A 14507-nucleotide genomic window follows, 5' to 3' on the forward strand; every position below is an offset into this window, starting at 1 on the left:
ACGGAATCCCGGGAGTTGCAGTTTGGTGAGGCATCAGCACTCTTTGGCTGGAAAGCCTAAAGACCTTTTAAAGCAACTATTCCAATGATTCTTTAGCACTGAGCTTTATTGTTTTGTTTGCTGCATACACACTATTACAACCTGATCCTTTAGGTTTGTGTTGCTTTAGCCTTCTTTCACCATCATTGCAAATCTGATGTGGCTAAAAAAAACTTTTCAGTTAGACAGAGGACAAGGAAAAAGGGGCTGAGGGGAGTGTGTAGTGCTTTGTAAAAAAAAAGGGGGGGGAGGGGGGCTTCTTAATAAAGGCTTTGTTGACTGAGCTATGCCTATGCTAGAATGAAACCTTTTGGAACGCAGCAGCTATCACATAATGGTTAATATTTTAAAAACCACATTAGTTTCAATTTTGTGGCCACAGCTTTTAAAAAACCACAGATATCCATACAAAAGCACTGTGAGTCGAAGCTCCATATCTCTTACCCAGAGGAATTAAAAAGAGCCGTTCAATACTGGCTACTAAAGATAGAAAGCTGAACATCTTTGTTCCTGGGATTAGCCCAAGAACCTTTGCTGTCAAAGGCAGATTTACAAATGGCACCATAGCCACTTTTCAACCTGTACCAAGGTACACAGTGGCCAAACTTGGCCAACTTGCTTTGGAACATGAGGCAGATAGTTCCACAAATACCTCCACATTTCCTGAGATGTAAAAATACAAAAATGAACTCTTGTTCCTTGCGATGGCCACATCACTTGGAAGAACTAATCTTGTGTTCCCTTTTAAATGAGCAAGAGAGATGCCTGGTTGCAAAAGTTGCAAATTGTTTGCCCTCATCCAGTCCATATCTGATGACAAGCACTGGTTTAGGGTCAGGACAGCTTCCTTGGCATTAGGTGGAAAGGAGTAGTAGAGTTGGGTGCCATCCGCATATAGGAGGCACCGCATGCCAAAACCCCGGATAACCTCTCCCAGAGGTTTCATGTATATGTTGAAAAGCATGGGGAACAAAATAGAACCCTGAGGAACCCCATAGGTCAACGGACAGGAGTCCCCCAGCACCACCTTCTGGGTATTGACTTCCAGAAAGGACTGGAGCCACTGTAAACCAGTGCCTCCCAGTCCCATCCCAGCGAGACGATCCAGAAGGATACCATGATCAATGGTATCAAAAGCTTCTGAGAGATCCAACAGAACCAACAGAGATGCACTTCCCCTGTCTAGCTCTCATCGTAGGTTATCCACCAAGGCAATTAAAACTGTCTGTTCCATGGCCAGGCCTGAAATGGATCTAGATCATCCGTCTCATCCAGAAATCTCTGGAATTCGGAGGCCATCACATGCTCCAAGACCTTACTCAGAATGGGAAGGTTGGACACTGGCTGAAAATTGTCCATTATAGAGTGGTTCAGGGATGGGTTTTTTTAATATAGGCCTCACAACTGCCACTTTTCATGACTTAATAATGGAATTTATTTGAGGATGGCTTGGTCTTGAATGGGAAATTAAGTCCTATTAACTTTACTAAAGACCTGCTCCGAGTGGGGATAAAAATGATTAATACTGGTTTGTTGATGTTCTTTTTTGTTTTTTCTTTACTGGATATGTCTTGAGAGACTGTCAAAGTTAGCCTACAGCTCAAAATGTACTGTTTCACTACCGCTCATGGAATCAGTTTGTGCGATCACCAAGTTACATCAGAATCTGCCCTTATTCAAAGAAACCACACTGTTTATCTTGAGTAATCCAGAGAGCAATTCGACTGTAATCACCTATTACCTGTATTAATAGGCTGAAATACCCTGTGATGTTGTAGCTGTATACATTATATATGGCTTCTAATATTACAGTCTGGAGCCATAAAATAGGACCCTGTTATTCTTCTGGTTTTGTGGCTTTTTAAACAAGCAATGTCAAAGAAACATCTTCAAGGGTAACAAGTAAGTGATGGCTGATCATTTGACACTTCATAGTTCCTTGTTATTCTGATAACAGCTTTCACTATTGTTGCAGAATGGAATTTGTCAAGCTCTGGCTTTATGAACTCCAGTTCACCAAGGAGCAAGACGCACCATTCTGTATCTTGATTTAACTATATATATTTTTTCTATTGGAGAATGGACATCTTTTAGACAAATTGGTGTTCCTGTTTTATTGCTTTGCACCTGCTGTCATGCAGTGTACTTGGAGAATAAGTGCCATTAAATGGGTACATCTATATTCTGTGTATTTTACCGTTTTTTCATGAAAGGCTAAAAATACTTTCATTTCCCCTGCTCAGTGTGAAGTCCTGCTACAGATGCTACAAAATGATGAGACCTGAAATAGTTTTGTGGCCATTCTGCATTATAGACATGAATAGGACGAATACTACTTATAATAAAAACACCCTTATGGATGCATTTAAACTTCAGTTCAATGTAGAATTATTTAAAATTCTTGAATTCCACACACTTCTCCATTTTATTTCTATTTCCATTAAAATGTCTGCTTCTCTAGGGATTCAGTATTTCAGTTTCACCTGCTTTTAATGGAACACCTGTCCCTACATTTGATGCAAGCTATGAGAAATGTCCTTCCTTCCAAAGCCCATATGTGGCTGCTCAGTGGCATGTTAGAGAAAATAAGAAGCTTATTTTAAGAGTTGGATATATAATGTATATGTTATAGTTATACTTGCATGTTTGGAAATGTAAAAAATGCAGTCATCCTCCCCAGTTATTTGACAGGTTTAGGACCAAGGCACTGCCAAAAAGTGGAATCCGCGAGATGGGTGAGCTCCCATCTGTCAGCTCTAGCTTGAGAGAAGCCTCCCAGCAGGATGGTAACACATCCGGGCATCCCCTGGTCAACATCTCTGTAGACGGCCAATTCTCTCACACTAGAAGCGACTTGCAGTGTGTTCTCAAGTCGCTTCTGACATGATTTTAAAAAGTGGAAATGGTTGAAAGTGGAACAGTCTCTTAGGTGAGAAAATTCCTTGCCTAAGAAAATCCTATGAAATTCATAGGATTGCCATAAGTTGGCATGTAACTTGAAGGAATAGATACATAGATACATACAAGAGCCATTTCTGCTTGGTTAAAACAAGTCTAAGAAGGTGTGTGAACAAGCAGGAGATGTCAACTTTCTCTTTGTTCCTGTAAATATGAACAGGATATGACTGTATCTATTGTCTTAAGTCATGTTTGCTTTCTCCTTAATCAGTTAAATTATATAGCACCAGCACAGCATGAGAAAGATCAAAGAGTTCTTCTTTTGGAAGTTTACCAAAGACAGGGAATATGGGAGAAGTCATGAAATCTGTGTGTTTACAAGTGGGAGGGAGGTCATCAATGCCATATTCTTTTTGTAGGTGGAGTTCATGCAGGCTGAGGAATGAGAAGCAAAGCTTTGCAAACAACAGCTGAAAAGGCTGTTGGCGTTCTGGACAGAAATAAGTCTCCTTTCTCAGAAATGACTTATCTGCTAAAATACCTTGTGTCTTATATCCAGTATGGCAAGGATGGACAGAAAAGAAACACCAATATCGCCTTGATTTATAATAGATCAACAAGAGTGCATGTTTAAGCTGCTAAGAGTCCCTCATTTGTGTAACATAGGATTTCCAGATCTCTTTGATAATCTTCAGGGGAGAAGGAAGACTCAAAGGGAGAGATAAGTGCCTAAGAAATAATTAATATGCTCCCACACTTATTATTGTGTGTTGCTAGCACAGTTTGCAAGTTGCTATGGACTTTCTCAAGAGTGTACCTGGCCCTTTCTGTCCCTCTCTCCCCACCTTTCCCTCAAACATTAGTCAGGATTGTTCATAGGTCTAAGGGTTTGGCCTTGAAACCTAGACTTGACAACCAGAACATGCCATACTGGTGTAGTAGTATGGCATATAGAGTAATGGCTCTACTTCTGAGACATCATTTTGCATCTGCCTCAAGTGCCCTGCCTTCCATCATGATAGTTGTCATTGATTGTTGCCACACACACACAAAAAAAACAACATATAGATACATGTTTTTTTTATATAAGGAAATGATTGCAATTCTGTCCATTCATATATCTGTCTTGGTCCAGGCACTCTCCAAGTTACAAACAAGATAGGTTCTGTAGGTTTGTTCTTAAGTTATATTTGTATGTAAAAAGGTGGTGCAACCACTAAATGAAGACAAAAAATTGTGAACGGTCAGGGTCTGGGGCTTTCTCTCTCTTTCTTCTGAAGAGGCAGGAGGGAGAGCCTCAGACCCAGTCAGCAGTAATGCAGTGATTAAGCAAGAAAAGGCAAGAAATCAATTTTGGGACCCCAAAAGAGGTGTGCGACTATTATGCAGTAGCAACTATAACATGGTGAAGTATGATACTCTTTCTTCTAAAGCTTCATAAGCACCCCAAAAGCCTCCTCTTGGGGGAAGGAATCATCACACACCACTTGGGGCTGCAGAGAAGCAGAACTGAACCAATTTCTTTCATATTAATAATAATTATTATTATCATCATCATTTTATTTATTACCTGCTTCTCCTAATGGCTCGAGGTGGGTTACAACACATGAATATAAAAATACAATAAATTGCATAGATAAACTTATACCAAACACCGATAGATTTACATCCTATTGCCACATATAGTGGCAATAGATTGTAAATCAAAACTCGTGATTAAAAGTTGATTGGATAGGCCTGCCAGAAGAGATGGGTCTTTAATTCCATTTTAAATTCCAACACCTAGTTTATCAGCCGGAGCTCTCCTGGCAGGTCATAGAGCAGCCAATGAAAAAAAGGTCCTCTGGGTGACAGTCACCAGTTGGATTCCGGCTGGTTGGAGGGATCTTATTGTAGAGCAGTGGTTCTCAACCTGTGGGTCCCCAGGTGTATTGGCCTACAACTCCCAGAAATCCCAGCCAGTGTGCCAACTGTTAGGATTTTTGGGAGCTGAAAGCCAAAACACCTGGAGACCCACAGGTTGAGAACCACTGGTGTAGAGCATCACATTGAGCCGATGTATATGCTTTCTCCTTCTTTCTTAGTACTTTTAAAGCTGTGTTATGGTATTTAGTGGAAGATTATTAGCACTGAATGTTAAGCCAGTTTTTAATGCAGTGTACTTACTGTACTGAATGATAGTTGAAGTGTGGAAGTGTGTGTTTGGGTGAGAAGACCAGTTGGATGTTCTTCCTCAGGCACCACACTATCTTAGCCCTCCCTTTCCACCCACTGTGGGCAGAACATCAAAACTAAACTGTCCCTGGCACAAGGCTCATAAAGCAGACTTACATTCCTTTGTTTATATTTCAGTACTGAAATTTACTGCCAATTCTCAATGTTGACTAGTCCCAGGGAATAAGCCCCATTGAATGTGGCTTACTTTTGATTGAAAGAAATGCAGTAAGAATAAGAACATTGTGTGTGTGTGTGTGTGTGTGTGTATTATTCACAAAGCATCAGCTTGTCGTTTCCTACTTGCTTTGCTTCAGCAATGCAGCCACCATCTGAAGGTCTCTAACAACCATTGGGACATCCTTGGCTCCAAAATGAATTTAAATGATGATTGAATGTCAAATATATCTGAGCTGTGTGTCATACCTGATTACTAGATGGGATCTCTTTATTAGCAAAATATCAATTAAAATAAAACAGTTCCTTCTCTGTCTAATGGTTAAGAATATAAAAATTTCAGGGAAGGATTTTGTAGTTGTGCGTCTTCAATTCAATTTATGGCAATTCTAAGGCAACCTATCATGGGCTTTTCTTGGCAAGATTTTGGTAGGTTCGACATAGAGTCCCTATAAGTCAGGAATGACTTGAAAGCCTAGAACAATGACAGTAGCAAGGCAGTCTTACCATGATTTGCTGAATTTGGTTTTAAAGTTAAACAAGCAGGTGGTCAACAATTAATCATGGCAGTTGTCATTTCCAGAAACGGTGGAAATTTCAGTCGTAGCACATTCCATAAATTATGCATATGCTCCGTGACAAAAAAATCCTTTAATTTCTGAATGTCCCACTGTTTAGTTTCATTAGATGATTCCAGATTCTAACATTATGAATGCCAAAGAAAGACATATCTCAATCCACTTCCTCCATGTCAGGTGCATATACGTGGTGAGGCTTCCAATGAGTGAATAATTAAACTAAGCAAGGGGTGGGAAACATATAGTCTAAGAGATTTGGTGGCAAATTGTACCTTTATTTATTTATTTATTTATTTATAACCTGCTTTAATCTCTTGATTGAGATGCAAAGTGGCAAATCTGATTGCCAGTTGTTGTGCATTTTCCAGGCTGTATGGCCATGTTCCAGAAGAATTCTCTCCTGACGTTTTGCCCACATCTATGTCAGGCATCATCAGAGGTTGTGAGGTATATACCTCACAACCTCTGAGGATGCCTGCCATAGATGTGGGCAAAACGTCAGGAGAGAATGCTTCTGCAACATGGCCATACAGCCCGGAAAATGCACAACAACCCAGTGATTCTGGCCATGAAAGCCTTTTAAGCTTTCTTTAAGACTGTTTGCTATTCCAATGATAAGGTGAGGGTGTATTCTAGAGTTCCCCAGATGGCCCAAATTCACTGAAATTGCCCACCCTTGAATTGAGCAAATGAAGATGGCTGAAATCTATTCTTTTGCTGGTTTGGAGCTATCATGACTTCAGAACAACTAGCTGTCAGCCTTGGGTCAGAAATAAAAAGCAGTTCATCAGCAAACGTTCCTGTGCTGCTCAGGCAAATGTTCTTGTGATGTTTTGTTCCAGTAAGCTCTGTGGGTTGTATTCTGCCAGTGGAAATGCCGCTGTTCCTTGTTTCAGAAGCCACGCTGTGCAAAATATTTTCAGGTCATAGCTTAATGGGGGGAATCTGGTTCTTAAGATATCAAAAGGAACTTGATCCTTGATCAATATAAATACAACAGTCAATTTCTCTAGTCTGTTGTGCAGAACTCCTGTTGGGAAGGAGTACATTAAAGCAGCCCACAGCAAGTGATTGTGCCCATGTATGTAGATGTTTATATTTGGAAAAGATTCTGTCTTAATACATTTCAAGTATGGCATCTTTTTATTAGAAGCCATACTCTCTATAAGAGCATACAATACTGCCCTTTCTTCATTTTCTTAGTCTGCTTTCTAGAAATTCTCAGTAGAGGAACCTTCCTAATTTATGAGCAAAATGTAATGAACACGGTGTCAATGACAAACACAATTCCCTTAATTGACTTCTGACTCCCTAATGAAAAACCATAGGTAGAGGAGCATACTAGAGTTCAGTGGGTCCATGTTTCTCAAGCAACTTTCACTTGGACAAAGAGATTCCTCATAGGCTTTGTGGTCTGGATGGATGCAGTGGCCGGGCTTGGTGAGCAGAATTAGTTCAGGGACAGTAGATATTTCACTGAGAAGGCAGCCACATGCTCTTCAGTAATTTACATAAATATCAACAGCTCCAGATAGTTGCAAACGGGATTATGCTCAGATTATTCAATTAATGACTTTGTTTTGCAATTCAGTGTCACCATTCCAATTGATTTTAGTGACTTCTTAATGGATTCTACCTTCATTCTGCCATTCTGTGCACACCTACAAAGGAATAAGTTGCTTTGAACATTACTTCCTCCCTAGTAAATAAATATGCATAGAATTGTTTTGTCATTGGATTTTGTGTCTTTCCCCAACTAATGATCCAATAAGCCTGCCAAGTCTGTAGCTGGAGCACATTCATTCATTTATTTATTTTTGTCTATTTTAGCTTCTAATTCTGCCTCGCTAATTTCATCCTGGCTCATTACTTGGCATGCTTTGGTGTCTTCTTTTACAGTTTTTATGAAAGCTGCAATTATAAATCTTAATTTAATTGTATTTCAAATTTGCCAAATGTGATCCTTTGTGGGTCTTTTCTTCCTTAAGAATTCAAAAGCAAGAAAAAGTTTCCAAACTTTTATTTCTTACATTAGTTTGGAAGCAATGGGTGGAAGCACCTGTAAAAGGTTTTCAGCATGCAGGCTTTTATTACAGGCTTATGTAGTTTAATAGGCATTCTTTTTTAAAGGAGACCCAAATGGGCAAGATGCAGGAATTCTATCGTATTTTAGTATATAAATATGAATTGTACCTCCTATATATCTTAACTTTCAAACTACAGATCTGTATTGCTGGTGTGTGTAAAAATGCTCCCTCCTACAGAATCATGGGACTTGTAGTTTATTGAGATACTTAGACTCATCAGCTAGAATCCAGCAGAGATATAACTGAAACAAACAAGTAGAATCTTACATAGACTCATACAATAGGCCAAGAGTGTCAAACTCATTTTCACCAAGGGCCACATGAGCCTTATGGTTGCTTTCAAAGGGCTGTTTGTAATTGTATAATACTATATAAATGTAACTACGATATGTTGCCCTGATATTGAAAGCCATTCGACGCTATATACATTACTACTATTATTTACTACTACTACTACTACTACTACTACTATATTCTGCCCCAATGCTATCTTAACTATTTAGAAGGTGATCTGGCTGTGCAGGGAACAGATCAGAGACTATATAGTTGAATCAAACAAGAATTTATTAACTGACAAGAATTTTACACTTTTTTTCCTCCTGAGTCTCACTACAAAGTCTTTATGAGGAGAGGTAAAGTCTTTGAAAGATAGACACAGTTCTGGTCAAACTTGAGGCTATTGAATCTTTATTTCTTTTTATTGTCTCTTTCTTGTATAGTGTTCAACTATGTCTAAGATAGTCTCAATATTTAACTCTGACTGGACTTGAATACAGATCCGACTGGACTTGAAAAACAGCTCTGAGTGGATGTGCTAATTGTAGACCTTCTGGCCCTCCTTTCTCTTCACCTTCCAGTCACGAAAAGGCCAAGTCTTCCAAGAACCAGAAGTGGCTTGCCTCAGGCTCTGCTCCTGGGAGGATTCTTAAAGGGGCAGGGTGACAGAGGCTTCAAATGCAAAGAGGCTGTACCCCACAGAAACTGTACATAAAACATTAATCCTTCTAACTAAAAAGGACTTAACGTGGGCTATCAATGAGGGTCTTCATAGGGCACAACATACTGCTGCTACAAAGAAGAAGAAAAGGGAGAAGAAGAAGAAGAAGAAGAAGAAGAAGAAGAAGAAGAAGAAGAAGAAGAAGAAGAGGAAGAGGAGGAGGAGGAGGAGGAGGAGGAGGGGGGGGAGCAAGAAGAAGAAGAGGAAGAAGAAATATGAATCTATGTTGTCCATTGAAAGCCGAATACATGGCACTATATAAATACAGTAGAGTCTCACTTATCCAAGCTAAACGGGCCAGCAGAAGCTTGGATGAGCAAATATCTTGGATAATAAGGAGGGATTAAGGAAAAGCCTATTAAACATCAAATTAGGTTATGATTTTACAAATTAAGCGCCAAAACATCATGTTCTACAACAAATTTGACAGAAAAAGTTCAATACGCAGTAACGTTATGTTGTAATTACTGTATTTACTAATTTAGCACCAAAATATCATGATATATTGAAAACATTGACTACAAAAATGGCTTGGATAATCCAGAAGCTTGGATAAGTGAGGCTTGGATAAGTGAGGCTTGGATAAGTGAGACTCTACTGTATATATAAATAAATGAAGTGTCATCATCATAATAGAAAGATGAAACTATGGTGCTCTGGGATTGAAAGCCTGGTTATCATTGATACCCAAGGTCAGTTCAAACCTTATGTATCTCATTATCCCCAAACCCTCTTTGAGGAAGAGGAAAGTGGCAGAGGGGACACCTTCCTCAAAATTCCCTTCCTAATTTGTGCCACTGAGGTCCACTGTATTCCGGCTCAGCTAGAAGGGTAATGGACCAGACATGGCCCCTCCTTTTTAAAAGCAGTAGTGAATGCTGAAAAATTTCCTTTTCTGAATTTCCAAATGTCTAAATATAGGGTGGCACAGCGTGATAAAGCACTGAGCTGCTGAACCTGTGGACCAAACTGTCCCACGTTCAAATCCCAGGAGCGGAATGAGCGCCCGCTGTTAGCCCCAGCTCCTGCCAACCTAGCAGTTCAAAAACATGCAAATGTGATTAGATCAATAGGTACTGCTCCGGTGGGAAGGTAACAGCGCTCCATGCAGTCATGCTGGCCACATGACCTGGAGATGTCTATGGACAACGCTGGCTCTTCGGCTTAGAAATGGAGATGAGCACCAATCCCCAGAGACGTTCATGACTTAATGTCAGGGGAAACCTTTCCCTTTACTAAATATAGGAGGTTAGCCCTAGGTGGGCAGCCAGCATGATGTAGTGGCCTGAGCATTGAACTATGACTCTGGAGACCTGGGACAGAATCCTCACTTGGACATGAAACCCACTGGGTGACCTTGGGCAACTTCTAGTATTTCATATTTAAATGCTAGTTATTAAAAGAGATTATTTTAACAGTGGAGCATGGGAGTGTTATGTTTATTCAGAGGGGGCATGCATTTTTAAAAAGGTTGAGAAACAATGCTCTAATGATGGGAAAGAACTAGATTAGAATCTGCCTCGCAGACAAATCCATCACCTGTTGGGGGCCTCAGAGATAGACAGAAGGAGAGAAGGAGAAAGAGAGAGGGAGGGAGGGAGACTGGGGTGGGGGCTAAGGGGTTATTTCAGCCACAGCCGAGGAGCCAACAGGCGCTTGCGAAAGCCCTGCCTGCTGCTCTGGTTGAAGCCCTGGCCTGTTTTCATGCAGGCTCTCGGCTCTTCTGGAATGCAGCTCACTTTTGAAAGGAACTTTGTGCTGTCAAGAGAAGGATAGATTTTCCTTTGCAGTGGGAGGCCGTTTGGTTGCTTTCTGAGCTCGCAAAGTTTTCGAGTTTTGAATCGAAAGCTTGTGCGGTGGTTTTGAAAAGTAGGCAGGGACAATGGAGGAAACTGAAAGCCAGAAATCTGAGCCTCTGCAGGCATGTCCCACAGACAGCAGACAGATGAAGGGTAAGTAACAGAATCAGTCCTAGATGGAGTTACATTCAGCCTGTCCCTCTCTGGAGCTTTTTATATCTTAGTGACAGATTATACGAGGCAAATGCTTTATTTATAATGCTGGGGCTGACTCTGTGTGTGTGTTTTTAAAATATGTCTTTTAGCTCACTTTCTCTTGGGAAACACATTGGCAGAAGAAGAGCACACGTTTGTGTCGTCGTTTGGTTACAAAAAGGTTTTTATGAAACACAAATGTAATCCTTGGTAAGGGAAGGGTGTGATGCCCCAGAGGAAAGGAAGACATCCTTTTAATATTATATGCTCAAACAATGTGTGGAAGTAAGTTTCCTCTTGGTTTTTTTCCACAGAGTTCTGAATCCACCTTTTAAAGCACAGAATTCCAAGTAAATAGCTTAATTGTCAGTGTTATTTCATGTGAGACACATGTGTTGTTTTGGGAGGCAGCCAGACAACTTTCATGTATGGTCCAATTTAGAGTACTTTGTCTTACGCAAACTATTTTTGTCTAAGAAAAAACATTGTTAGATTGTACAACATTGGCCTAATGTAAATGTACTCGTATGTATTTATAGGATCTATCAAGTTCTGCTTTGAGGGATGCAGTTACAGTAGATCTCCCTGCTCCCCCATATGCTGCATTGTGTCAACACAAGCAGGTTGCACTAAAACTTTTAGCTTTGTTGGTCTCTAAACAATACATATTAGGACATTGAGTGGGGATTTTTGAAGGTGCTTGGTATGATTAATAAACAAACAAAATATTAAAATAATGTTCTCTGGTTTCAAATCCTTAACACACATGTATGGACTTTGAAAACCTGTGTTAACTTAAAAAATTGTCTATGGTTGTGTGAATACATCAACATGCACTCATATTAGCAGGTAGGTTCTCGGATTAATCACTAGTGCATATCTTAGTTGTCTAGGTATGCATAAAAGAAAATAATATTATTGGTTTTTTTGTTGATATTACATAGATTCATATCCTGCCTTTCATCCAATGGACTAAAAACATATATCGCTCTCCTCACCACTTTATTCTCACAATAGCACTGTGGGTTAGATCAGAAAAAATTATTGACGTGGGGTCTCCAGTCATTTTCATGGCTCCATCAGGACTTTAACTGGAATCTCCTGACCAAATCCCATATATAGTTTCAACTAGAATTGACCCATTGAATCAATGTAATATTGTATTGATCTACTAAGTTACTATTGATTCTTTTCTGTCTATGGATTTTGAGCTATAAGTCTCAGGCTAACTCATATTCTCATATTCTCATGTTCAACCTACTTTCAGCAATTGGCCAGAAAGGTCTTCAATTTCAGACTGTTTGACGGGGCTTGTCAGAACCTGAGCCTTCATTTTTAGAAGGGAGGCAAAGTAAAAGCTGGCCAGCGGGATATCTCTGAGGCCAAGAGTGTACCATTCAACCTGTTTCAGGTACAGTAGATTCTCGCTTATCCAACATAAATGGACCAGCAGAACGTTGGATAAACAAAGATGTTAGATAATAAGGAGGGATTTAGAAAAAGCCTATTAAACATAAAATTACATTATGATTTTACAAATTAAGCATCAAAACATCATGTTTTACAACAAATTGTCAGAAAAAGCAATTCAATACACAGTAACGTTATGTAGTAATTACTGTATTTACGAATTTTTTACCAAAATATCATAACATTTATTACTAAAACATTGACTGCTAAAAGGCAGACTGCGTTGGATAATACAGAACATTGGATAAGCGAAGGTTGGATAAGCGAGACTCTACTGTACTACTTTAAAGAAGTTTGTTTTCTGTGTGGGTGATCTTCTTCTGGACATACCTTCTTCATATCGCTTTCGCTGCTTTGGGAAACATTGAGTGTTCATGCCAAAGAGAAAGAGGCTCACCTGGGATTCTTTAGATTGCCAGCCCAAGGCCTGCCAAGGACCTGAATTACATCACTCTTAATACCTAATTCAGATGGATCTTTTTAATGCTTCCAGTTAGTGTGACATACTGTGTTTGCTGTGGAATTATATGCTCTGTGACAGGGATGGGGAATTTTAGTTCTGTTGAGAGTTAATCTGTCAGGAGCTGTGTGCCAGCAGTGATTCTTCTCAAAGCCAAGATAGGAAGGGGTGTCATATGCTTTTCAGACACCTCTTTCTTGCTTGCTTTCTCTGCCATACATCCAACCCTACCTTTGGCCCAAAGAGACAAAGTCAAAACTGGTCATTTCCAGAGGGCTTTTGAGACATGAACAATATCAGTTTGAGGCCTGTGGATTATCCACCTTCCTATTGAAGTCCTCAGAGCCAATATACATAGCCCATTACTTAAAGGCAGAGAAGGCTTCAAACTCCTGAATTCCCCAAGGACATGCTCCAGCCTTCACATCCTCCTCTCAAATTATTTTTATACGCAAACTTCTCAAAACTGTCACAAAATGCAGTAGTTTTTTTCCCTCAGTACCTTCCTGGCCAAGGGATAGCCAATAGGATGTAGTAGTTTAGCATTGGACTACAACTCTGCAGACCAGGGTTTGGCCACAGAAACTTACTAGGTAACCTTGGATAAGTTACATACTCTCTACTTCAAAAAGCCCTGTAATAGATTTGCCATGAGCCGAAAACAACTGGAATACACACCACCACCTCAAAAATCTGCTTGATCCTGAAAGTTACCCCTCAAAACCTCCCCAAAGAGGCCTGAAAACTAAACCTGGAAGCAATATCATGCCACCTTTGGTTTTATTTTGGAGCAGGATTTCTGACATTCCATGAAAAACTTGTTTCCAACCCCCTTTTTGCAATTGTATACCTTTTGTCCTAAGCCCTGCAGTCTATAGCTGGAATATTCAAGTAAGCAAGATGGAGCACATGAACACTGTTTCTACCATTCTTAGAAGCAGCAGCTTTTATTTGTATTTGTGTCTATACAAATATAGTGTGTGTGTATAAACACACACAGAGAGAAAACTATTGTTTCTAAGAAAATGATTTCTTTTTGTGTGAGGGAAAGGATATCTAAGTATTATTTTAAAAAACAAAGAGATCATATTATAAGCCTTGGAAAGACAGCTTCACAATATCTCTTCCATTTCATAGATATATAATAAACAAACATATACTTAAATACAAACATCCCTGAGCCTGGGAAAAAAGCTAAACTTTGTGTAGTTGGAATGTCAAATAGACTGTAGCATAATGCGGAGCGGCATTTCCAGCTGTGAAAACTCTATCTGAAATTGCTGTTTGTAAATAGTTCTGAAAGTAACTGCTCATCTGTGGTGAACTGAGAATCCTCTCCAGGCAACGAGATAAGGAAAGCTTTTCTGTACTGGATGAAGAGTTCAGTTAAAGCTCAGTGTGTCATGAGTCCTAACTTTACAAATTGTGCCTCCAACCTTGGAGTGGAATAGGGAGCAAATATCTGGGATTTGCATTCAATTCTGAGATGCTTTTGACAGCATTGGTATGAGTAGGTATAGGAGAGGTAGGCAGAGGTGGAGAGCCGGTATGGTGCAGTTTAAACATTGACTTATGACTTTGAAGACCAAGGGT

At 39.8% G+C, this 14507-nt stretch overlaps 1 protein-coding gene across 11 annotated transcripts in view; it reads left to right on the forward strand.

Moving 5' to 3' along the window:
* The window catches only part of kiaa1217 (KIAA1217 ortholog), a 387178-nt gene that overhangs the window by 160023 nt on the left and 212648 nt on the right, over nt 1–14507 (forward strand). The window contains exon 1 of one of the 11 annotated variants that reach the window (XM_016994287.2): nt 10629–10942. The exons of 8 other annotated variants lie outside the window; for them this stretch is intronic. In XM_016994287.2, the coding sequence (XP_016849776.2) occupies nt 10873–10942 (70 nt within the window). In that variant the 5' untranslated portion in view covers nt 10629–10872. Of the gene's footprint in view, nt 1–10628; nt 10943–14507 lie in introns of those variants that run through there. 2 more of the 11 variants (XM_008112413.3, XM_008112427.3) reach the window with 2 other exon arrangements.

Source organism: Anolis carolinensis, chromosome 6 (assembly GCF_035594765.1).
Source record: "Anolis carolinensis isolate JA03-04 chromosome 6, rAnoCar3.1.pri, whole genome shotgun sequence".
Lineage (NCBI taxonomy): Eukaryota > Metazoa > Chordata > Lepidosauria > Squamata > Dactyloidae > Anolis > Anolis carolinensis.